This window comes from Aotus nancymaae, unplaced genomic scaffold (assembly GCF_030222135.1).
Source record: "Aotus nancymaae isolate 86718 unplaced genomic scaffold, 86718_ANA_hifiasm-v0.15.2.pri h1tg000003l, whole genome shotgun sequence".
In the NCBI taxonomy this organism is placed as follows: domain Eukaryota; kingdom Metazoa; phylum Chordata; class Mammalia; order Primates; family Aotidae; genus Aotus; species Aotus nancymaae.
In genome coordinates, this window is record NW_026988414.1 from 33,916,030 (window position 1) to 33,941,140 (window position 25,111).

The window sequence follows — 25,111 nt, forward strand, 5'->3', positions numbered from 1 at the left end:
CACTGCAACTTGCCAATTTTTTTAATTTTTTTAATAGTGATGGGTCTCACTGTGTTGCCTCAGCTTGTCTTGAACTCCTGACCTCAAGTGATTCTCCTGCCTTGGGCTCCTAAAGTGTTGAGATTACAGGTATGATCCACTGTGCTCAGCTTACTTCTTAATTTTAATGAAATGCAGTGTTTTATTCTTTTGTTGCTTGTGCTTTTGGTGTTATGGAATTTTAAATATTTTCACCTGGACAAGATCAATGGATAGGGAGAAAGAAGGATCTGAGGGGAAGGGATTTGGGGATGGCTTGAGATTTCTATCTCCAGTTCAATCAGAAGATTTCAGCATGTAACTGCTTTATACAAGGTTTTGCAGCTTTATGTATATATGGCCGATAGATTAGAACTACTGAATTGTGTTTCTGAAACTTTAACCATTAAATATTAGTGGGAAACACCAGTGTGTCAGGTTGTCTTTCTAAAAGCCAGTCCTAAATGGTATAGGTAGTAATTAGAAGTTAATGTTTTCTGGTTTCAATTAAGTATTATTTGTAACAAAGAGAAAGCATACATTTTTGGGAAAGCCTGCTATTTTCTTTTGTTCCACTAGCCACACCTTTGGGAAGTCAGGATATTTGCCCCAGATCCAAACCCACTGTCTACCTCGCAGCAGCTCATCTTCACTGAAGGAATGTTCCATGGAAAAGATAGCCAACCTCATGCATTTCAGCCCTGGACCAAATGCTGCATTTGCCTGAGGTCACCCAGCAAGCTAAGTGGAAGTTTCAACACAGGTCTTCTCGTTTTAAATCTAAAGCTGTGCCTCTAGGCCTTGTGTCCAACATAAAATCAGGGCTCTATGACTGGCACTACTGCAACTCACTGTTATCATTTTTTGAGGTTTTCTACATGCCAGGTATTGTCCTGACAATCTCATCTTCCCAACGACTCAGTAAATGGTTCCATAATTATCCTCATTTTACCACTGAACAAACTGAACTCGGGCTAAATAACTTGCCCAAGGTCACAGAGTTTTACTGTCAAGAGCTCAGACTTAACCCAGGTCTGACTCGAAAGCCCATACTCTGAATCACCAAGCAAGACTTTAAAGGTGACCAGGTCCTGAGACATGATCTCATCAGCACAGACCCTTCTCCCAGCTGACAAGTGAGCAGGTAGGTAGGTGGGTACTCCTGGCTGTGCGCATGCCCAGACTCCGCCCAGCGCCCCTGCCGGCCACCCCGGTCCCCTTAACTGCGCAGGCGCTGTCACTCTGAAAGGCCGCTGGGTGAGCGCAGAGGCGGTGCAGGGCGGCGCACCCGCCTAGGCGTGCAGCGCGTGTGCGTGGGGCTGCGAGCTAAGTCCTCTGAGGGGGTCGAAGATGGCGGCGGCCGACGGGGCTTCGTCGGAGGAGGCGGCTTCAGAGCAACCCGGGGAGCTGCCTGCCTCGGTGCGGGCGAGTATCGAGCGGAAGCGGCAGCGAGCGCTGATGCTGCGCCAGGCCCGGCTGGCTGCTCGGCCCTACCCGGCGACGGCGGCTGCGGCTACTGGAGGTTTGGGCCGCGGCGGCGCTTCCCCCTTCCCTCTCCCCGCCTCCCTGGTCCCCAGACTGGCTCGCGCGAGCCGAGTGCCGGGGTCCGGGGGTCACGTCAATTCCGCTGGCGTCTAGGCTCAGATTCTCCCCCAGTCGGGGAGGGAATCCGCCCAGCCGCCTTGTCGAAGCGGTCTGTCCACGACCACAGAGCGTTCCGCGGTCGCGCTTGGGCCTCCTAAGCCCCGGTCCCGGACCTTCCTCGCTGCACCTTGGCTGCTCGGCGTCGGCTTTTCGTTTAGGGATGCAGCCGCCCCCGCCGGGAGGTGCCAGTCAGTGCCAGGTGTCAGGGCCTCAGCTGTCCCAGAAGGAGGAATTAGACTAGTTCTTGATTCTGAGCTATATACCTAGAACTAGTTGATGGAAGAGGCAGATCTTGGTGTGCGTTAGGGAGAACTTTGAACATTTGGAGTTGCCAAAAGTGCAATGGATTGCTTCTCCTGAGCGTCCCATTACTAGAAGCGCTCAAATAGGAACTGGAAGAACACTTACTTAAATGGAGGAGAGGAGATTTCAGCAATCAGAAGAAGGGACTGGATAGTAAACCTTTAAGATTCTAATCCATGGATTCCATGAGTCTTTCTTGGACGTGTGACCTTGGCAAAAAGTAGATACTCAAAACGTGTTTATTGAAGTAAATTAAGGACTTATCTCTCATTGCGAATTATTCTTTTATAGAATTTGGCACTGGGTCAACTAAATTTTTTTCAGGGTACTTGAAATATTGTTTGGTTGACAGGCAGTTCTTCAGGATTACCTCTGTAACATGAAGTACATGTGTTGCGAAAGCTCTGTACTGTACTGTGTCGAGCACAGTTTAGAGCTGTATTGTCTATTACTCTTTTTTATCAGCCAGAAATAGAGTGAGAAGAGTCTGAGGCTGGCAGCATGTCTTGATATTCATACTAACACCGAAACTGCAAATTCTGGCTACTTTTGATGGTACTGGTCTCATCCTTTGTGCTTTGTAGTGGTTTTCTTTTATTCTTTTTTCAGCTTGAGGCACGGTAGAGTCTGACAAAAAGTTCATTTGCCCTGATTAATTCATATTCATGATTCCATGAAGGTTTCCAGATCTATACTTCATGGCTGTGGAACAGAAGGTACAAAATAGCAAAAACTGACATTAAATTAAACTTTTGAACATGGAAAGCAAGGTAGAATGAACATTCTGTAAGATTTCTTGGGCAATTCCCCAAGAATTGAACTGTATTGTAGCATTGGGTACAACCCACCGTGTTTCAAGAGTTAAGTAAGTGCCGGGATTTTTATCTTTGTGGTACTTTTATTTCAAGGTACTGTACGATTTTCTTTTTTTGTGTGTGCCATGACATATGCCGTGAAAGAGACTGAAAAAAACTTGCTTAGAATAAAGAATGGTGGTAAGGTCCTGGGGAAACAGCAAGACATAGCAGCAGAGAGAAATTGAGCTTTGTTTTGGGCATGAGTTAGCATTGTTTAGGATCCTGCTCAAGTCATGGCCTTGACAACTCCGGCTTTCTCTGTTTTCAATTCTCATTGTGCTTACTGGCATTCCATTAATTTGCTTTGCTTTTTATATTACATATTCTGGTACGTTCATTCATTTCTATCCATCCAGTCGGTACGCATGGAATGTTTACTCAGAATTACACAGGTAAAGGCACTCAGTCTAATGAAGGGATACAGAGATACGAACAGGTGTTACAGTGTGAGAATTGCTATTAACAGTGGAAACAGGCTTATAATCTAATCCTTTCATTTAATAGGGGGAGAAATTGAGGCCAGAGAAGGAGAGTGACTTTAGCAGAATAAAACATATTGTTTGTCTTTTTTAAAAAAGCGGGCCGGGCGCTGTGGCTCATGCCTGTAATCCCAGCACTTTGGGAGACCAAGGCGGGTGGATCATGAGGTCAGGAGTTCGAGACCAGCCTGGCCAAGATGGTGATACCCTGTCTCTACTAAAAATACAAAAATTAGCCAGGCACAGTGGTGGGCACCTATAATCCCAGCTACTTCGAAGTCTGAGGCAGGAGAATCGCTTGAACCTGGGAGGCAGAGGTAGCAGTCAGCCGAGATCCACAGCACTCTAGTCTGGACAACAGAGCAAGACTCTGTCTCAAGAAAAAAAAGAGGTAGTAATAAAAAATGGAGGTGTAACATACTGTAAAATGTACTCATCTGAATTTTACCTATGTAAATGGTTGTGTAAACACCATAGTGATCAAGATATGTACACTTCCAGAACCTTAAAAGTTTTCCTGTGGCGCCTTCCTAGTCAGTGTCCACTCTCCACTCTCAAAAGTAATACTCTTGTGACCATTTGATTGGTATTACCTGTTTCATACAGTATCTGACTTTTTGTGCAACATAGTAACTGAGAGATTCACGCATTTTGTTGCATGCATTGGTAGTTTGTGCATTTATATGTTGTATAGATTCTTTTGTATTATGCCACAATTTTTCCATTTTCCTTTTGGTGGATATTTGGTTAGTTTCCACTTTGGGGGTGTTATGAATAAAACCTCTGTAAACATTCTTGTTTATGTCTTTTTTTGTTTGTTTTTGTTTTTTCTATTTTTTTATTGCATTTTAGGTTTTGGGGTACATGTGAAGAACATGCAAGATTGTTGCATAGGTACACACATGGCAGTGTGATGTGCTGCCTTCCTCCCCATCACCTATATCTGGCATTTCTCACCATGCTATCTCTCCCCAATTCCCCACCCCCTGCTGTCCCTCCCTTATTTCCCTTCAACAGACCCCAGTGTGTGATGCTCCCCTTCCTGTGTCCATGTGTTCTCATTGTTCAACAACCACCTATGAGTGAGAACATTCGGTGTTTGATTTTCTGTTCTTGTGTCAGTTTGCTGAGAATGATGGTTTCCAGGTTCATCCATGTCCCTACAAAGGACACGAACTCATCGTTTTTGATGGCTGCATAGTATTCCATGGTGTATATGTGCCACATTTTCCCTGTCCAGTCTATCATTGATGGGCATTTGGGTTGGTTACAGGTCTTTGCTATTGTAAACAGTGCTGCAATGAACATTCGTGTGCATGTGTCCTTATAGTAGAATGATTTATAATCCTTTGGATATATACCCAGTAATGGGATTGCTGGGTCAAATGGAATTTCTATGTCTAGGTCCTTGAGGAATCGCCACACTGTCTTCCACAATGGTTGAACTAATTTACACTCCCACCAACAGTGTAAAAATGTTCCTATTTCTCCACATCCTCTCCAGCATCTGTTGTCTCCAGATTTTTTAATGATCGCCATTCTAACTGGCATGAGGTGATATCTCAATGTAGTTTTGATTTGCATTTCTCTAATGACCAGTGATGAGCATTTTTCCATATGTTTGTTGGCCTCTTGTTTATGTCTTTTAGTGGACACACACACTCACTTCCATTGTGTATATGCCTGGAGATGGAAGAGAGGTCATAGGAGAGGTGTAGTTATGTTAAGCTTTAGTAGATATTGCCAAACAGTGGTTCTGTCAGTTTGCAATCTCACCAGCAGTGTATGGCAGTTCTGGTTGCTCCACATCCTCTCGCTCGGTATTGTCAAGGTATTGTCAGTGTTTTTCATCTTAGACATTCTGGTGAGAGTCTAATGATGCTTCATTATGGTTTTAATTTGTATTTTCCCAATGATTAGAGATAATGAGAACCTTTTTTTGTGCTTTTGGCCATTTGGATATCCTCATTTGTGAAGTGCCTATTCAGATCCTTTGCCTATTTTTAGGAAAGTTGGGTTATTTGTCTTTTACTGATTTAGAGGATTTGATTATGTATTCTGAATGTGAGTCCTTTGTCAGACATGCATACATTACTCCTCACCAAGGTTTCACTTTCTGTGGCTTTAGTTACCTACAATCAACCATGGCCCAAAATATGAAATGGAAATTTCCAGGTGTGTGCATGCACACACACATATAACACAACATAACACACCCCATTGCTGGGGTTCTGGCTGAGATCACCTTGAATCTTTAGATAAATTTGTGAAGAATTGACATTTTTATAATACTGAGGTTTAAAATCCATACATAGTATATTTCTCCTTTTATTTATTTATTTTGAGACGGAGTTTTGCTCTGTTGCCCAGGCTGGAGCACAGTGGTGCGATCTTGGCTCCTTTTCCTTGGTTCAAGTGACTCTCCTGCCTCAGCCTCCCAAGTAGCTGAGATTACAGGCCTCCACCACACGCCTAGCTAATTTTTGTGTATTTTAGTAGTGACATGGTTTAACCATGTTGACCAGGCTGGTCTTGAACTCCTGACCTCCTCAGGTGATCTACCCACCTTGGCCTCCTTAAGTGCTGGCAGTATAGGCGTAAGGCACCGTGCCTGGCCTATTTCTCCATTTATTTAAGTCCTCTTTGATTTCTCTTAGTGTTTTGTAGTTTTCAGTGCAGAGATTTTACACATCTTTTCCTAGGTTTTTATTTCTTAATTCTAATTGTAGATTCCTGTGGCTATTTTACATACATAATCACATCAGCTGTGAATGGATCCTATTTTACTTCTTTCTTTTCATCCTTTGTGCCTTTTTGGTTTTCTAGCTTTGTTGCACTAGCTGGGACCTTCAGTATAATGTTGAATAGAAGTAATTATTGTGGACATCTTTATGTTTGAGATACATTGAATTTAAAGGAATTTGCTGTTTATGCACAAGGGAACATACGGACTTACCTACTTTAATTGCTGACTACTTTCGCTTACTTTCCTAGGCATGGCTAATGTAAAAGCTGCCCCAAAGATAATTGACACAGGAGGAGGCTTCATTTTGGAAGAGGAAGAAGAAGAAGAACAAAAAATTGGAAAAGTTGTTCATCAACCAGGTAAAGTGAGTTTTTCAAAAATAAGCATCTAGATTGGTTATTTTGAGTATCATGCATAATTCTATGCAAACTGATGCTAAATAAATGCTGTACTTTAATTGGAGTACATTATAAAAGTGATAAAGTTTGGCAGTTTTGCTGGTAGAATTAAAGAAAAAAAAGAAACAGCCATGCATGTGGAAATGATTATATAACTTGTGGCTGATGTACTTAGGGGTTGATGCTCTCTGTTGTTTTATAACAGGCAGGGTTAGCCAGTATATTGATTGATAGAATAAATACTCAAAATTATCTTGATAGGACGAAATGAGGCACCAGAACTCAAGAGATAACATTTAGGACATTCTTTTATTTATCTATGGAGAAAGAAAGCAGATTACAAAGTATAAGATAGACCAGCATAAAAAGAAAGCTATAACTATGATCTAAGGTTAGTGCTTTGGTCAATCACTTATATGTATACATACCTTCACAGTGAGGATACTTTCACACTCTTTGGGAAGAAAACAGAAATGCTTTATTTGTTCATAAGTTTGGCAGCCAACAGTGCAATATAACAGCTTAAAAAAACCCACAAAACCCTATTCTAGTCTTTACTTGCAGCTACAAAAGTGTTGTGCATCCATGTAGGTGGTTGCCCTGCTCTAATCTATGTGTGCAGAAGCTGAGACTTGAAGGATTAAAATGTTTGTTTTTATTTGCACCAGGGACTGGTTTCATGGAAGACAAAACCTGGGGTGGGGTGGAGGGGTGGCAGGTATGGTTTCAGGATGATTCAAGCACATTACATTTTATTGTGTCCTTTATTTCCATTATTATTACATTGTAATATATAACGAAATAATTACACAACTCTTGCTTATGGTAGATTGCCAGTTCTGAGTGGTAAATGTAAAAAGGAGTGACAGAGTTTGAAAATCATCATTGTGTTTATTTAGGAATTCCCATTATAAAGAATGTTTTAAATTAGAAAACTGTACATTGTATATGTTTTGATTAATGATGTAGTAGCTTCCTAATTGGTATTTCTACCACAGTTTCTCTTCATTCTAACGCATCCTGGTAATTTTTTCAAAGATACCACTTTGACTATCACTAGCCCTGTTCCAGCATTTTTAGTTTTTCCTTTTGTCGATAGCTGTGCTCCTCTAATATTCTACAAAAAAACATTTTTTTTTTAAAGTTTGGAGATTAGTGTGTTAGAAGGAGGTAAGGGAAGGCAGTGATAGGAATATTTTGAAATAAACAGTTAATAAATGACAATTCCCCTTTTCTTTTTCTTGCTTTTTTTTTTTTTTTTTTTTTTTTGAGATGGAGTTTTGCTCATGTTGCCCAGGCTGGAGTGCAGTGGCACGATCTTGGCTCACTGCAACCTTGGCTCCTGCAACCTCCGCCTCCCAGCTACAAATGATTCTCTTACTTCAGCCTCCCGAGTAGCTGGGATTATAGGCGCCCACCACCATGCTCAGCTAATTGATGCCTGGCTAATTTTTGTATTTTTTGTAGAGACAGGGTTTTGCCATGATGGCCAGGCTGGTCTTGAACTCCTGGACTCAAGTGATCCACCCACCTTGGCCTCCCAAAGGGCTGGGATTAGAGGAGTGAGTAACTGTGCCCAGCCTTACTAGTAAAATTTATAAAAGTGCTACGAGAAACAATTCTTAAAGGATTAAGTTCCTTAGCTAGGCATTTGAAGTCCTTAAATAATCTAGCTTTACCTTACCTAGAGTGGTTTTTCTGTGCTGGGAGTTGAGGATACATGGCTGAATACAGTCTCTCCCTTCAAGGAGTTTATAATCCAGTAGGTGAAACAGATAAAGAAGCTGTTTGCTTTCTTGGTAGGAGGTAGAATAAAGGAGAAAAAAATTTTTCCATTTGGAAGTGAATTCTGTTGTTTTCTCTCTTCTATTACTGTGCTTATTATTGTTCTTTCCCATGTAATGTTGGTGCCCTGTCTGTAAGCAGATCCCTTTTCACCCTACCACTCTGGGACTAATCTCTTTTGTACTGTCAACAGTGCTGTGGTAGGCAGAATAATGGCCCCCAGGGAGGTCAATGCCTTAATTACCCTGGAACCTATGAATATATTATCCTTATCATAGCAAAAAGGACTTTGCAGATATGATGAAGGTTAAAGACCTTGAGAAGGGGAGATTATCCTGGGTTATCCAGGTAGACCCAATGTACACACAGGTTTCCTTAGAAGTGGAAGAGGAGGGGCCAGGTGAGGTAGCTCATGCCTGTAATCCCAGCACTTTGGTAGACCAAGGCGGGTGGACCACATGAGGTCAGAAGTTCGAGACCAACCTGGTCAACATGGTGAAGCCCTGTCTCTAATAAAAATACAAAAATTAGGGCTGGGCATGGTGGCTCATGCCTATAATCCCAGCACTTTGATAGGCTGAAGCAGGTGGATCATGAGGTCAGGAGTTTGAGAGCAGCCTGGCCAACGTGGTGAAACCCCATCTCTACTAAAAATACAAAAATTAGCCTGGCGTGGTGGTGCCTGTAATCCCAGCTACTCAGGAGGCAAAGGCAGGAGAATCACTTGAACCTGGGAGGCGGAGGTTGCAGTGAGCCAAGATCGCACCACTGCACTCCAACCTGGGTGACGGAGCAAGCTAAAACCCCCCCAAACCCCAAAATTAGGCATGGTAGTGCACACCTGTAATCTCAGCTACTTGGGAGGCTGAGGCAGGAAGATTGCTTGAATCAGGGAGGCGGGGGAGGCGGAGGAGGCGGAGGTTGCAGTGAGTCGAGATCGCATCACTGCACTCCAGCCTGTGCAACAGAGCAAGACTCCATCTCAAAAAAAAAAAAAAAAAAAAAGTGGAAGAGGAAAGCTAAGAGTCAGAGGGACATGTATTATGGAAGAAGTGAGTGCTGCAATGTGAGAAGCCATCACTGCTGGCTGTGAAGATGGAGGGAAGGGGTCATGAGTCAAGGAATGCAGGCAGCCTCTAGAAGCTGGAAAAGGCAAGCAGATGGATTCTTGCCTAGAGCCTCCAGAAAGGAACGCAGCCCTGCCAACACCTTGATTTTAGCCCACTGAGACCCATGTCAGAATAATCTAGAGATCTGTGTGATAATAAATGTGTGTTTTAAGCCACTCAGTCGATGGTAGTTTCTTATAGCTGCAGTGTAACACTAATACAAGTACCTTGCACACGGCTGGGATTCAGAAATACTTGTTGAATTGCTAGGTTTTTTTCTTTATGTTACTTCCTTTTCTTTTTCCTCTTAAAAAAATGTTTTTATAAACATAATCAAGGTCTTATTTGGTCTTTTACTTAAATATATTTATTTATGTTAGGCATAACATACATGCTGATAAGTTAGTAAGATAGAGGAGAATATATTGTTCTAGTCATAAAAAAGGAAACTTATAGTTCATTTTCCTTTTCTTAGGACCTGTGATGGAATTTGATTATGTCATATGTGAAGAATGTGGGAAAGAATTTATGGATTCTTATCTTATGAACCACTTTGATTTGCCAACTTGTGATAACTGCAGGTACTTATTTTAGATGGTGTTCTTAATTGCCAATAAGTTTGTGTGTAGGTTTAGGACAAAACAAGTTATATCTGTTTGGATATGATATTTTCTTAATAATTACTATTTTTATTTTGGGCGTTTCCGAAAATTTCTTTGGTTTCTGTTTTGCCAAATACAGTAGATCTGTGCTTATTAAAGCTTATGATATACTCCATAAAATAGGAAGGATGCCAGTGGTTCTGCCATATAAATTACCTTTTCCTTTCTGGTGGCCTGAGTTTTTTTGTTTTTGTTTTTAAACATCTCTCAGTGGCAGACTCCTAATGCTTCTCTTCTCCCAGCTCTAATGATCCCTCTATTTCTTAATTATTCCAGGGTGTGTTTATACCTGGGTCAGAGGACTGGGGCCTTCAGTGAGAGGACAGTGGCTCATAATACCTTTTTTCATTTGTCTTTTGCTACCCTCATGAATAGATGAGGAAAAATCATATTCTTCCCTTCTTTTTCTTCTTCTAGACTTTATCGTCTTTTTATATCATCCACAATAACCTTTCTCAGTTCACATGGTTCTCCTATTGCTACTGTTTACTCAGCCAAATGCTGTTGATGTCTTTTGCACACTGAAGGTCCTGTCTTGGAATCTTAGTTGGCCCTCTTATTTGTTCCCTGTTCTTACTTTGTCCCTACAGCCTTAAATCAACTCCTCACCTGCCTGAAGGACCTACCCTTTCAAAGTCCCTTCTGCAGACATTGGGAGCCATCATGATTGGCTTGTTGCTGAGTGGAATCTTCAGTAGATAGAGAGGGAGATGTGGTCCCTGGCCTCATGATCAGATATATGGCTGGGAATGTTCTGGCACCGCAGCTGGAACTATAGATGACAAACTCATTTCCCACTGACACGGTGGTTAAGGTCCATAGTCTTGTCATCATTCTCCTTAAAGCCAGTATAGCTTTTGGGAACTGACACACTCCATATAATTTATTTCCAAGATAAAATGGAAGCAGCCGTTGTACCAGTTTAAAGAAAGTTGTGAATATATTACCTTGTCATAGCAAAAGGGACTTTGCAGATATGATTAATGTTAAAGACCTCAAGATGGGGAGATTATCCTGGGTTATCCAGGTAGACCCAATACAAGCACATGAGCTTTCTTAAAAGTGGAAGAGGAGAGCTGAGGGTTTGAGGGACATTCAATTATGGAAGAAGTGAGTGATGCAATATGAGAAGCCACCATCACTGACTGTGAAAGTGGAAGGAGGGCGTCATAAGTTAAGGAATGCAGGTGGCCTCTAGAAGCTAGAAAAGGCAAGGAGATGGATTCTTACCTAGTGCCTCCAGAAAGGAACGCAGTCTCTGCCAACACATTGAAAAGTCTGGAAACATTACACTTTTACGTTTAATCGTTATCAGGAACATAGTCCTCCATTCTTTTTCAACATCATCAGAGATTATAGTTATAGTACAGTATAGTCTGCACGTCTCCCGTTAGTTTATACTTCTGAATTATTTAGCTTTCATACAGCTATTCCTAGTTTTAACTTTTTTGGTTTTGTGATAGAATCCTCTGATAGAACCTTTGATTTCTCCCCTCCCTGACCTGTACCTGCTCTTTAGTGTTTACCATTTCAGTAAAGGCAGCTTCATTCACTGGCTATGTCTCCACTCTCTTGTGTGTATTAATTCCAAACCTGTTTGGCTCTATGTTCAAACCATATCCTGAATCCATCTGCATCTCCTCCTCTCCCACTGCTGCCTTAGTCTAGGCCACCATCAGCTCTTGCCTGGACCACTGCAGTAGTGTTGTAACTGGTCTCTCCCCAACTACCCCTTTCGCACCCCTAGGGTCTCCTTTTCATACAGTATTTTGCTCAAAACTTGGTTTCTAATCCCATTTGGAATAAAATTTTCTTCACCATTGCTTGCAAGGCCGACTGTCTCTGACTGTATCTCCCACCACTCCTCACCATCACTTACTTCAGGTCTTCTAGTTACACTGGTCCCTTGCTGTGCGCTCCATTTGCAAAGTACACCCCTGCCCTAGAGCCTTTGCTAGGAATGTTTCTTCTCTAGATAGTATAATTTATTAGAATAAGTAAAAGATAAAGTATTTTTCTGTTAGAATTCCTATGTTGCTAATTTAACCATGAGAGTTGCAGGAAAATGTGTTATTTATGTGCTTTTTTGCTGTGGGTGCCCTAAGTTGCTGGGCTATTTGCAATTTGTTTAAAATAACTAACTTACATAATGAACTTAATCTGTTTTCAGAGATGCTGATGATAAACACAAGCTTATCACCAAAACAGAGGCAAAACAAGAATATCTTCTGAAAGATTGTGATTTAGAAAAAAGAGAGCCAGCTCTTAAATTTATTGTGAAGAAGAATCCTCATCATTCACAATGGGGTGATATGAAACTCTACTTAAAGTTACAGGTCTCTAATAAGTTGTATTTATTAATTTTAACTCTGGTAAAGTTTTAACAACAAACTAGTTATAATTAGTTTGGTTTTTGCTTACAGAGTATGAAAAAACTCTCCCTAGTTTTGCATATGTGTGACAGTCATGCATAATGACATTTGGTAACATGTTTTCTCATTCATTTTTCAAATAAAATTTGAAATAAAATTTTTGCAAAAGCAAAATGAGAAAATATGTTACTAAATGTCATTATGCATGACTGTCACAGGTATGCTATTTTTTTTTTTTTTTTGCCAAAGGTCTTACGCTGTCACTCAGGCTGGAGTGAGATCATAGCTCACTGCAGCCTTGACCTCTTGGACTCAGGTAATCCTCCTGCCTCAGCCTTTTGAGTAGCTTGGATTACAGGCACATGGCACCATACCTGGCTAGTTTTTGGTCTTTTTTGTAGAGATGGGATTTTGCCATATTGCCCAGTCTGATCTCAAACTCCAGGGCTCAAGTGATCCTCCTGCCTTGGCCTTCCAAAGTGCTGGGATTATAGGTGTGACCTGCCATGCCCAGCCTCATTTTGCTTCTGATAACAGCACTTTGAAATAAACATGTTGCTATTGGGTGATGTTAAGAGTACAATTTGGAAACTTAAAAAGGTTGGAATGGGAGTCATGCCCTGTTTCCTTACCCCCTTTCACCTCCATTGCCCACCAAAAAAGAAATATTAAAAAAAAATTTCAGGAATTTCACAAATACCTAAAATCTAACTCTATTCAGGAAATGCCCTTCTGGAATGCTAGCGAGTGTCCATATAACTCTGTAGTCTCAGAGCAGATCTTCTCAACTCTACTTGCTGCAGATGGGTTACAGGTATGCCAAGATGGTGATCGACTTAGTGGCTAGGGCTGCTAATGCCCAGCCCAGTTTCTTTGGGTCACAAGCAGCTTCTTGTATCTACCCCAGAGTCGTACAAATATTGTAATGTTCTATTTGTGCTGTTAGCTTGAAACACTGGGAGGCATTGCTTTAGAGCACAGTTTGAATACATGCTATACTAGAAAATCTCATATCTACAAATAAAATTAAGAAGCTGTATTATAAAACAAACCATGTACTGAATTTCATTAAATATTAATGATCTGTTGATTAGAAAATTCACTATTTTTTATGTACTATTAAATAATTTTAAATGCTACTAATTAAATCAACATATGCCTTCTTATCACTTGATGCTTTTATTTTATACTTAGTGAAATAGTGCCATTACTTTATTACAGTTTTTTGTCATATATCACAACTTTTGCATACGTAAAAGGGAAAACGCAAGTGCAAAAGACTTAAGGTATTCCTAAACTTCTTTACATTGAGTCCAATTCTTCTGCACCACTTTTGGACTCAGAATTTTTAAGTACTTTGATGATGCAGCATTTTCAGGGATGTTAAATTATGAAAAACGTGATGTCCCAAAATCTATGAAATACAAGTATATCACTTGATTATGTTAAAAAATTTGAGTTTGGCTACATTGATTAATATTATGGTCCTTTTAACGTATTGTGAGAGGTACCCTGGGCATAATTCTTAGCATGTAAATTATTCTCTTAAAATGTAAATAAATATTATAAAGAGTAAAGGTATATAATATAAAGTTTTAAAAGTAGAATGAAGACTTTTTACATCATTTTGGTACCAAAATTAAAATAGATATCCGGCAGATCATAAGTCAAGTCGATAGAAACAATTATTGATCTTGAAGGAGATGAGTAGTAGTAGTTGGTAATTTCCTGTGGTTGGAGATTTTTGGAGATGACCTCATATTTAGGTCTGATGTGGCTAATCTGTCAACAAACTGTTTCTTTGGTGAGCCTGCTACAGTTGGTGAAACTCACTGACCACATGTACTTTTGATTCCTGTGACAGTACAGTCAGAGGACAACTTTTCTATTTATAATGTAATTCAGCATACATTTACTGAGAGTTTTATAGGTTTAGATAGATGTTTTATTAGACCTGTTTCTGATCATTACTATTTTAAATCTTTACATTTCTAGTAAATAGTTATTAATTTATACTTAGATAATCTTTGGTACCTGTGGATTTGATGATAACTTTATAATATTTTGCAAGTCTGAATCACAACTCATTTAAATATGGATTTTGTGTTGTAGGTTGTGAAGAGGTCTCTTGAAGTTTGGGGTAGTCAGGAAGCATTAGAAGAAGCAAAAGAAGTCCGACAGGAAAACCGAGAAAAAATGAAACAGAAGAAATTTGATAAAAAAGTAAAAGGTAAATGGCCACATTTTTTTATCATGAAGAATTGTGTTTTACCATTTCTCAAAAAGCCTTTAGCTAGATTCTTCCTGTTTAATGTCACCAATAGATTGGAATGTGATTTTTAGAGGATGATAATGACTTAAGTTTGCCCTCAGTATGTTGGTCTTTAAGGCACTCAGTTCAAACCTCACAGTACTACATTTCTGAAAAGATGTATGTCATCATCTTAAAGTGAATCGTATTTTTACATAGGAACAATGTGAGTATCAGGAGTGCTATCACTGGTCAAGGATTTGGCATCAATTAAATCTTAAGTATGATCAACAGTGTTATAAAAAACACCCACCAACAAACCTCTCTAAGTGCTTAAAATGAAAAGCCATACCCTAAGTCTTAGTCCTCTAATTCAGCAGCTAGAAAACACTTTTATTTTACATATGACCAAAAGACCCAGAAAGGTGGGGTGACTTGTTACATAGTTATTGGCAAAGTTGGGACTGGAACCGGGCTTTTTTGACTGAAAGTCTTCACGAAGTAGTCATTTCTCTATCCATGTGTCTGTCTCTGTATGCTTTCCCTTGTCCATCTATTTCTGCATTACTTTGTCCCTGTTATCCATCCATGTAGGTACGTCTGTTAATTCTATCTTTTCATCCATCAGTGCATCCAAAGTGTCAACTATGTGCCAGGCACTGTGCTAACATAAATGCTGGAGTCAGTGTTTGTCAGGAGAGAAACTTAAAATTGTCCAAATGTGCTAGGTACTGTGATAGTGACAAACATGCAGTGCTGCAGGATCAGAGGTCACTTTCTGCTCTATCTCAGGACTGCTAAAAGAGTCTCAAAAAAGTAAACATAAATGTTCTTCGTGCAGTAATTATGCAGAGTCCCACCGTAGTGTACAGTGTGTAGAGATGACACATTTTGTGTATATGTTGGGTTTTTTATATATACTAAATTAATTCATTTAAAATGAACGTCCTGCCGGGTGTGGTGGTGCACACCTGTAATCCCAGCACTTTGGGAGCCAAGACAGGCGGATCATGAGGTCAAGAGATCGAGACCATCCTGACCAACGTGGTGAAACCCCATCTCTATTAAAAAATACAAAATTAGTTGGGCGTGGTGGTACGTGCCTGTAGTCCCAGCTACTCAGGAAGCTGAGGCAGGAGAATCGCTTGAACCCAGGAGGCGGAGGTTGCAGTGAGCTGAGACTGCACCACTGCACTCCAGCCTGGGTGACAGAATGAGACTCCATCTCAAAAAAAAAAGTGCTACCATATAATTTTGCTTTTGTTTTTAGGATTCAGAAGTGGTTTTGGAGGGTGAATAAGATAACTCAGATATCTTAAACACAGAAAAGCAAAACCAAAAATTGAATGTAAGCCTTCCTTGTTGTGAGGAACACAAGTAGTTGTTGTAATCCTTGTCACTGTGAGGATTTGTTTTTCCTTTGTCATTACAATTGTAATTCAATTAGTGCAGAAAAGTTAAGAGATTTACAAAGAACCCTTATGGCATGATTTTCCTACTCAGAGACAGTCATCAGCAACACTTTTTTTACTCTTCCTGTTCTTTTCTATGGTAAGACCCTTAAACATTTTTTAAATAAAAGTGGAAGCACTATTTGACACAAAGTTTAGCAAGCAACTCCATGATCAACATCGTTATATACATCTTTTTATATAGTTACTTAGCAATCCCTAAATCACAAGGTGTAGTAACCTATGCCATGTAAGAGCATTTCATTAAAGAACCTTCCCAAAATTAGCCACTGCTGTATTGAGAGGATTTGAAAAAAGTTCTTTTGAATTTGGCCCTTTAATCTTTTTTCAATGCCCCACACCAGTCCTTCCTCTCTTCCAGTAGCAAGGAGAACCTTTCAGATAAAGTAGTGAAAAGGCATTTTAAGAGGTGTGAAATGGAGGACAGAGTTACAGGTTAGTTATATACTAGCCTAGGTTTTTTTGTTAATTCCAGCTACCTGAAATCACCTCAACTCTTGCTTCTCTGCTGCCTCCTTAACCATTTCCAGGTGGTATTTTGGTGCAGATAATATATGGATAAAATAGTAAGTATTAATTAAAAACCTGTATCTGCAAAGTGGTGAGGTATTTTTTAAAAGGAGGGCTGTCTGTACTTTTTTCTTAGATACTAATTCTGTAGTTTGGTTACAGTGTCATCTAATGGTAACTAAATTCCTGTAATTTTACTAGCAGATTGAAAGATGATGGCATCCATTTCATCACATGCTTTTTTTCTATAAAAATTCTATGCGGCATATATATCATTAGTATGAACAGAACTCTTAAAAAAGATTTAGTTTTTATTGGTATTACTTTATAAAGAAAGATGAACTTTACAATGATTGTTTTTTTTCTCATTACATTAAATTGCTGCTATTAATCACCAGATAAGCTACTGTCAATTGTCCTCATTTTTGAAGAGTTTGAGCTTGCCCTGAAGCTTAGACTTTTCATAGAGTTAGACCTCTTGGGTCTGGGTTCTTTATTTCAGTTCGCTTTTTATTTGAATGAAGCATGTCTTTTGAGAATATTTTCCCAAGTGGTAACATGAGTGATATATTTTCCAAGTCTCTGTAAATAGAAATGTTTTTCTAAGTTGTTTCTCAGTTCAGTAACATTACTCCATGGTCTTCTGGTGTTTAATGTGCAGAGAGGTCAGTGTGATGCCTTCTTTAATTATGGCTTCTTGTTGATTTACTTTAGAGGTTGTTCCTGCCTTCCTGAATAGGCCACAAAGGGCTGAGGTTGGAGTAGTAGAGATTAGACACAAGAAGCTTACTGTGCAGTTTTCTCACAAGGCTCAGAACAGAGAGGAATAAAAGCAAGTCTAAAAGTATTTTAGTTGAAAAGAAATTGGAACCTGGTTCCTCTTGGTCTTCTGATTTTGATCCACAAAGAAGCTGACACAGTTTACTTCTTTCTGGGAAGGTAAGAGATTATATTTACCTGCTTTTAGAATATGATCTTCTACTTTAGCAGTTTGAGAATTTATCTTACTACAAAAAGAATTTTACAGTTGAAATAGTATATATATATATATATAGATAGATATGTATTTATATATCTGTATCTAGATACATAAAAATAAGGGAAAAACAAGAAAGAGTTTTGTTAGTGAATTCAGATTGTTGCAGATTTTAGATATAAGAAGGCAGAACTGCTGTCCAGTAACTGCTATCAAAACTCTGTATCAAAATATTCAAAGGACCGATTGAAATTTGGAAAGAGTTCTTTTGAATTTGGCCCTTTTCTTTAATCTTTTCAATGCCCTACACCAGTCCTTCTCTTCCAGTAGCAAGGAGCCTTGAAAGAAGTAGTGAACAGGCATCTTAAGGAATGTGAAAGAGAGGACAGTTATACATTACAGAAATGAGTTATAGATTATAGAAATCAGTTTTGATTTCAAAACTTCAGTATGCACTGGCCTTGATATTAGATGGGAACATTCAGCTGGCTCAAATGTACAGAACGTTTTGGGTTTGCCTGCCTACTCTATAAATAAGGTAGAGTTAAAGCTTTTCTTTTGTTATACTAGCTTTCTCTTATTTAGTACTGGTAGAGGTTACCCTTCTAAAAAAGGAAAATCAATTTTCATTATTTACTACTATGTACTTTCCTCCCAAAAGAGGTAGGTAAGAAATTGGGGGACCCCAAGTTTGTAGGTATTGTACATTTTGGGCCTGTGGTTATATTTATGACCCTTTGGGGTCATCTCTCAAGAGTTTGGGAGACTCGATTCTGTTTCTCTGCGTTAGTTTATGGAGGAAAAAATAAGACCAAAGAATCATTTTGTTACCGTGTTCTTTCCTTGTAATTCTTTTTGTCCTGTTAACAAGGGGCATCATGAGTCAATACTTCCTGCCCTACCATAAAGTATTTAGAAGTATCTGGTCTCTCTTAGCTACTTGTCTTAAAAGTTTACCTCAGAAGCAAGCAGCATTGGGTTTCTTTGAATACAGACCACCTCTTTTGCAAAATCAAGATATTAAAAAATGAATACAAGTTTTAGATTGGTATAAAATTTTCATTAAAAAAGGTTTTAGGAGAAAATTATTTTGTGTAAAAAGTATAAGCAGTGTCTGATATCAGTAAGAAGACTGGTTACCATGAAAATTTTTATGAATTTCCACGAAAGGCAGTCCTTAGTTATAGCTTCCAGCATTGTGAAATTCTAGGTCAGTGACTAGGAGGCTGTAATGTGGTGAACTACTATTTTGTCTCCAGCTTCAGTTAGGCTTTCAGCGCTGCGTAGGACCTGCACCCCCCCAGGTTTCCTCAGTTCCCCCAAAATCATTTCAGATCTACAGACCTTTTCCCAAAAAGTCTTACCTTCTTTTAAAACTACCTCCTTCTCATTCTTAGCAGTAGGTAGTTGATATCTGCTTTCCGAAGTTTTGTTAAATGAATTAATGTGAAAAAATTATTAATGTTAAATTTTACCTGATGTTGACATTTGCCATATTTTTTTCTTTCACACACACACGTATTTTGCCAAGCCATGTAAGTTACTTGCAGACATTGTGATTTTTTTTTTTTTTTGAGATGGAGTCTCGCTCTGTTGCTAGGCTGGAGTGCAGTGTTGGGATCTTGGCTCACTGCAACCTCCACCTCCCGGGTTCAAGTGATTCTCCTGCCTCAGCCTCCCAAGTAGCTGGGACTACAGGCATGTGCCACCACGCCCTGCTAATTTTTGTATTTTTAGTAGAGATGGGGTTTTACCATGTTGGCCAGGATGGTCTCGATCTCCTGACTTCGTGATCTGCCCACCTTGGCCTCCCAAAGGACTGGGATTACAGGAGTGAGCCACCATGCCAGGCCTGTGGGTCTTATAAATATTTCAGCATGTTTCTCCTCAAAACAATGGCATTCGGCTGGGCGCAGCAGCTCATGCCTGTAATCCCAGCACACTGGGAGGCTGAGGCGGGCAGATCATCTGAGGCCAGGAGTTCAAGACCAGCTTAGCCAATATGGTGAAACCTTGTTTCTACTAAAAATAACAAAAATTAGAAATTAGCTGGGCATGGTGATGTGCGCCTGTAATCCCAGCTACTCAGGAGGCTGAGGCAGGAGAAATGTTTGAACGCGGGAAGCAGAGGTTGCGGTGAGCTGAGATTGCACCATTGCACTCCAGCCTGGGTGTCATAGTAAGACTTTGTCTTTAAAAAAAAAAAAATGGCATTCTTCTACAGAACTAAAGATCAATGATCATAGTCAAGAAATTTAGTGTTAATATAATGCTCCTGTCTTGCGTATAATTTAATATTTCCCAGTTGTTTTGGTGTCTTTTACAGCTGTTGGATCTAGGTACTATTCATGGATGATGCATATTCATAGTTGCTTTGAAACTAGTCCCTCAGTCTTTTTTGTCTTTCATGACACTGACATTTTGCAGTGCCCAGGCCAGCTGCTGTTCAGTGTGTCCTTCCATTTAGATTTGTTAGCTGCTTCTATCTTCATGGTTAGGCTCATGTCGAATGTTTTTGGTGGGAATACTTTAAAGGTGATGTGTTTGAGCACTTATCAATAGACGCATGGTACCAGTTCTTTGAAGGGAGTGGTAGTTTGCTTAGTTAAGGTGGTGTCTGCCAGGTTTTTCCACTGTAGAGGTACTCTTTATCCTTTGTAACTAGTGAGAAATCTAATACTATGTGAATATCTCATTCCTTACCTTTCACTCAGTGGTTTTAGTACACAGGGCTGAGTCTTAATTGAGTTGGTTATTATTCTGGTGCATATAAATGGTGATTCTCTATTTCTGTCACTTTCTACAATTGTTATTTGGCTTTTGGAAAGAAGAGTTTTTCTTCTCCTTTTAAAAACTGATTTTTATTTTTTTAAGCATCAGCTGGACTCGTGGTTTCTTATTCTGAAGTCAGTGTATTACAGTTCATTCTGCTCATTACTCATTTTGGTGTTCAAATTGTCCAAAATTTGGCCAATAGAATCCCCTTCAAGCTAGCGCCTGTCTTTTTAAACTATTTTATTTGGAAATAATTTCAAACTTATAAAAAATTGCAAGGATAATAATATAAAGGGCCACTTACATATCCTTTATCCAGATTACCTACTGTTAACACTTGATGCTATTTGCATCATTTGGATGCTCTTTTCATACATATACAGTATTTATTTTTTTCTGACCATTTAAGACTAAGTTGTTTATATCACTACCTTTTACCCATAAATATTAGTGTATATTTCCTCATAGGGATATTGTTACATAACCAAAGTATATTGTTAACTTGAGTAAATTTAACATTTAGTGTTTATGTCTAATCTGTCCTCCATATTCTAGCTTTGTTAGTTGACCTAATGTTCTTTTTAGTGATTCCTTTCTAGAACAGAATTCAGTTTAGGATTGGGTGTATTGGCTTTAGGTACCAAGTCTTTCTAAACTTTCATTCCGGGATATTTAGATAGCCCTTATTTTTTTTATGACATTGACATTTTTGAGAAGTCTGGTTCCCCTGCCCTGCCTTTTAAAACATGCTTGTCACTTGGGGCAGTTTCTGGTGTGTCCTGCTGGATTAGATGCAGGGTATGCATTTCAGGCCAGGGATAGTATGTAATTGACGTGTTTTTCTCATGGCCTCATATCTGGAGGCATTGATGTCTATCAGCCTTCAGTGGTAACTCTGATTTTTGATTTGGTAAGCAAAAAGAAATTATATCCTCCTAGATTTAGTATCCATTGATGGTTCTTGCTAGAACGACTTTAGTATGATGGTTGTAAGAACTGTCTTGTAATTCCAGCATTCCTTCTGCATTTAAGCAGTTGGCAGTTAGCATTCTATAGCATCCTTTGCCCTATTGATATGGATTCATTAATTTGATTTTCTCCAGTGGCTTTGGTTCATTTCTGTCCTTATTTTGGTGCTCAAATGGTCTGATTTGGCCTAGTGACTAGCTTTTGTATCTGTTGACATGTCATTAAAAAATTTTATTTACTTTTGAGACTAAGTCTAGCTCTGTCACCCAGGCTAGAGTGTAGTGGCACAATCTCAGCTCACTGCAACCTCCATCTCCCAGGTTCAAGCAACTCTCCTGTCTGTTTACCAAGTAGCTGAGATTATAGGCTCATGCCACCATGCCCAGCTAATTTTTGTATTTTCAAGAGATGGGATTTCACCATATTGGCCAGGCTGGTCTCAAACTCCTGGCCTGAAGTGATCTACCTGCCTCGGCCTCCTAAACTGCTAGGATTACAGGCATGAGGCACCGTGCCTGGACTTAGGTCATTTCTTCAGCATTCCTTTCTGCTTTCTAGCACAACACATGTGTATCTGTATTTCTGTGTCTGTCTATACACATATGTAAAGTAAACCTTGAGTTTACACTGATATATCCAGTTCTAATCTGAAATTTCATGGTTTTATGGATGACAAGAAACCTGGGTCCTGTGATCCTTACTATAGTGACTTGATCAAAACCTGTGACTAATTCCCATTACTGTTGCTGCCTCCTTTTCTGGAGGGAGCCCTTTTTCTTGGGCTCTCTCTCTCTGCTGTGGATGCTTACTTGCTCCAGGTTAATGGCTTTAGGACCAAATTGTTCAGAAAGGGAAAGAAGGATGAGAAAAACTCCAAACCTATCAATTTTTAAATACTTCTGTTCTGTTTTTTTTTTTTTTTCTTTGTGAGTTTGTCACCTAGGCTGGAGTGCAGTGGTGCAGTCATGGCTCACGGCAGCCTCAACGGCTTAAGTAATCCTCCTACTTCAGTCCCCTAACTGCAACTACAGGCAAGTGCCACTGTGGCTGGCTAATTAAAATTTTTTTTTGTAGAGATGGGGGTTTCATGTTGCCCTGGCTGGTCTTGAACTCCTGAGCTCAGGTGATCCTTCAAAGTGCTGGGATTACAGGCATGAGCCACTGCACCTGGCCCCAAATACTTCCTTTCTGGCACAAGTTTTTCCAGGAATGTCTAGTAAATATTAAATATATGGCTTTATTCTAATTATATAGCCTGACACAATAGTTGAAGAATGGGGAGAAAAAGTCAAAGTCAGTGTAAAACCTTGGGTTCAATTATGGCTAGAAAGACTGATTTTGACTACAAGTATTTTTTTTTACTATTCAGAAAACTTTTCTTTGGTACCTCTTTTTAAGTAAGTACACATAATATATTCAAATTAGGCAGAAAAGTTAGTTTAGCATGATTGGGCTGCAGTGAAATTTTGTAGGATTTTCAGTGGGATAATCATGCTAAGATGTCCTGCATGAGAACAAAGTTGAAAAGCAGGTATTAGAATTCAAGTGGGCAACATCCTCCTTACATTATCTGAAACCAGGAGGCATCTGTGGAGTTCTGGTTGGCATATCATTTACTTGTTATTTAGAAAATATCCTAAGGTAAAATGTAAAGGAAGGAGGGCATTCCAGATCTATATACAGAAAAACCAAGGTCTTCAGAATATGAGGATATTGACAGAAATGAAAGAGTTTGGATGTTTTTCTTCCAGGCCAAGAACTATCTAGAGGTATGTGCACTGAAATAAACTCAAAGTACTTATCATGCTAGAGGTATCCGTCAACATATTATACAACCTTGGGCAACTTATAACTTCTCTGTGCTTTGGTTTTCTCATCTGTAAAATTGGAATAATTCTACTTATCTTAAAGGTTTTTGAGGATTAAATGCATTTAAAGTGGTAAGAACAGTGCCTTATACATAGCCCTGTGTGTGTTTTCATCCTCATGATATAATAACAGCTGAAAATGCAAAGATTCAAGTAGTATTCTGATACTACTTATAGATCTAAAATGGATTAGGGAAAATAGGTGATTACTTGGCGTATGTTGATTTTTATGGCTGAGATTATAAAAGCTATCATACTCTCCCTTAGGTAATGCCACTGTCAAAGATGATGAACTGGGTGGATCACTGGTGAGATCAGAAATGTAAAATGTTGCTTTTTATTCATTAATCTATAAACTAAGAAGTTACTAGCTTAGTTATTAGCACTAAGTGGTTTTTTAAGGTAATAAGCAATATAAACTTTTTTTTTTTTTGAGATGGAGTCTTGCTCTGTTGCCAGGCTGGAGCAGAGTGGCGTAGTCTTGGCTCACTGCAACCTCCGCCTCCTGGGTTCAAGCGATTCTTCCACCTCAGCCTCCCAAGTAGCTGGGACTACAGGCGTGTGCCAAACACCCGATTAATTTTTGTTTGTATTTTTAGTAGAGACAGGGTTTCACCATGTTGGCCAGGATGGTCTTGACCTCTTGACCTCACGATCCACCTGCCTCGGCCTCCCAAAGTGCTGGGATTGGCAGTGTAAACTTTTAAAGTATGATTTACTTGGTTGCTTTCAAAGAACCCAATATAATAATTTTCTTTGTAAAATGATTTTGACATGAAGTAGCAGAAAAAGCTCCAAACATTAGAATATGTTCTGGCTTCACAGTTGAAGTAAAATTAAAACTCTATGGTTCTTTCCAACTCTTAATATCTTGTGATTGTTATTTTTAGCCCTCTCCTAAAATAATGCTGTCATTTTATAAAAACTTCAATAGATTTGAGGTCTGTTACACAAGCACCTTTTCTCAGATGAAAACCCATCAGCATAGTGTTAAGACTTCTCAACTTTCTAGTATTCTTGCAGGCAAAGCTTGACTTGATAGTTATAGACATAGCTCCTGACAGGAACTTAGTAATACTCCTTTTTAAAATTACTCCTTTTCCTACTGTGGCATTCTGTCATGTGAAGTCAAATGTACCTGAATGTGTCCTGTTACTCAACTCACCTCTGAATTTGGTTCTATTTTTGCTTACCTCCAACCCACATAACCATTCTGAATCTCTTGTTTCACACTGCTCCAGTGATAACTTAATTCATAGACCAAGCTAGTGAGGTAAGGAAGTAAACTTCCCAAGTTCATATAATCAACTGATTTGTTATAAAATTAAGGTAAACTGCATATGGTTTAAATACACATAGACACACGTACATGGCTGAAAGCTTGATGAATTTTTGGATTCAGCTGAATAGCACCACTGAAAAGATGACTTTTTTTTTCTTAGAATTGCGGCGAGCAGTAAGAAGCAGCGTGTGGAAAAGAGAGACGATTGTTCATCAACATGAGTATGGACCAGAAGAAAACCTAGAAGATGACATGTACCGGAAGACTTGTACAATGTGTGGCCATGAACTGACATATGAAAAAATGTGATTTTTAGTTCAGTGACCTGTTTTATAGAATTAATTATACATTTAAATAAAGGAAATTAAGATTGGTTCTGTTCAAAATTCAAGAAAATGCAATGTCTTCATAGATGAATGAAACCCTTGTATAAGTAATGCTTCAGTAATAATTACGTATGTTACTGCTTAAAAGCAAGTTTCAGTGAAGGTCCACCTGGCCTGGTTGTGTGCAGAATGTCATGTCTATGATTGTTTTCTTACAACCAGGGATGGCAGCTGAGTGCTAGAGTAGGTGCAAAAGTGGTAGGTCAGCTACAAATTTGAGGACAAGATACCAAAACAAACCACAGACTG

At 39.3% G+C, this 25,111-nt stretch overlaps 2 protein-coding genes across 12 annotated transcripts in view; one reads left to right on the top strand and one right to left on the bottom strand.

Annotated features, from left to right (window-relative positions):
• Positions 1–1,320: 1,320 nt before the first annotated feature.
• On the top strand, positions 1,321–24,849 carry XPA (XPA, DNA damage recognition and repair factor). 3 transcript variants are annotated; one of them, XR_001111258.2, is made up of 7 exons: positions 1,321–1,540; positions 6,296–6,406; positions 9,815–9,920; positions 12,172–12,337; positions 14,486–14,603; positions 17,321–17,545; positions 24,637–24,849. XR_001111258.2 is itself a non-coding variant. In XM_012475746.2 (6 exons), exons 1-6 carry the CDS (start codon positions 1,369–1,371, stop codon positions 24,783–24,785), a joined length of 822 nt encoding a protein of 273 aa, XP_012331169.1. In that variant the 5' UTR covers positions 1,321–1,368; the 3' UTR covers positions 24,786–24,849. The 3 variants fall into 3 exon arrangements, 2 of the variants coding, with proteins under 2 accessions (XP_012331169.1, XP_012331170.1); XM_012475746.2 differs by lacking the exon at positions 17,321–17,545; XM_012475747.3 differs by lacking the exons at positions 1,321–1,540; positions 17,321–17,545 and adding an exon at positions 1,949–2,681.
• The window catches only part of NCBP1 (nuclear cap binding protein subunit 1), a 47,751-nt gene continuing 39,537 nt past the window's right edge, over positions 16,898–25,111 (bottom strand). For 7 of the 9 annotated variants that reach the window (XM_064379727.1, XM_064379711.1, XM_064379732.1 and 4 more), the window contains one exon: positions 16,898–17,537. The gene's annotated coding sequence lies outside the window, so the exon portion shown is untranslated. Of the gene's footprint in view, positions 17,538–24,563; positions 24,717–25,111 lie in introns of all 9 variants that reach the window. The other 2 variants (XM_064379722.1, XM_064379716.1) reach the window with 2 other exon arrangements.

What these genes read in the sequence shown, in the direction of transcription:
- XPA (XM_012475746.2), top strand. Translation starts at nt 1,369, where the DNA reads ATGGCGGCGGCCGACGGGGCTTCGTCGGAGGAGGCGGCTTCAGAGCAA. An exon ending in GGCGGCTGCGGCTACTGGAG is followed by an intron (nt 1,541 to 6,295) that starts GTTTGGGCCGCG and finishes TTACTTTCCTAG; the next exon opens with GCATGGCTAATGTAAAAGCT. An exon ending in AACTCTACTTAAAGTTACAG is followed by an intron (nt 12,338 to 14,485) that starts GTCTCTAATAAG and finishes TTTGTGTTGTAG; the next exon opens with GTTGTGAAGAGGTCTCTTGA.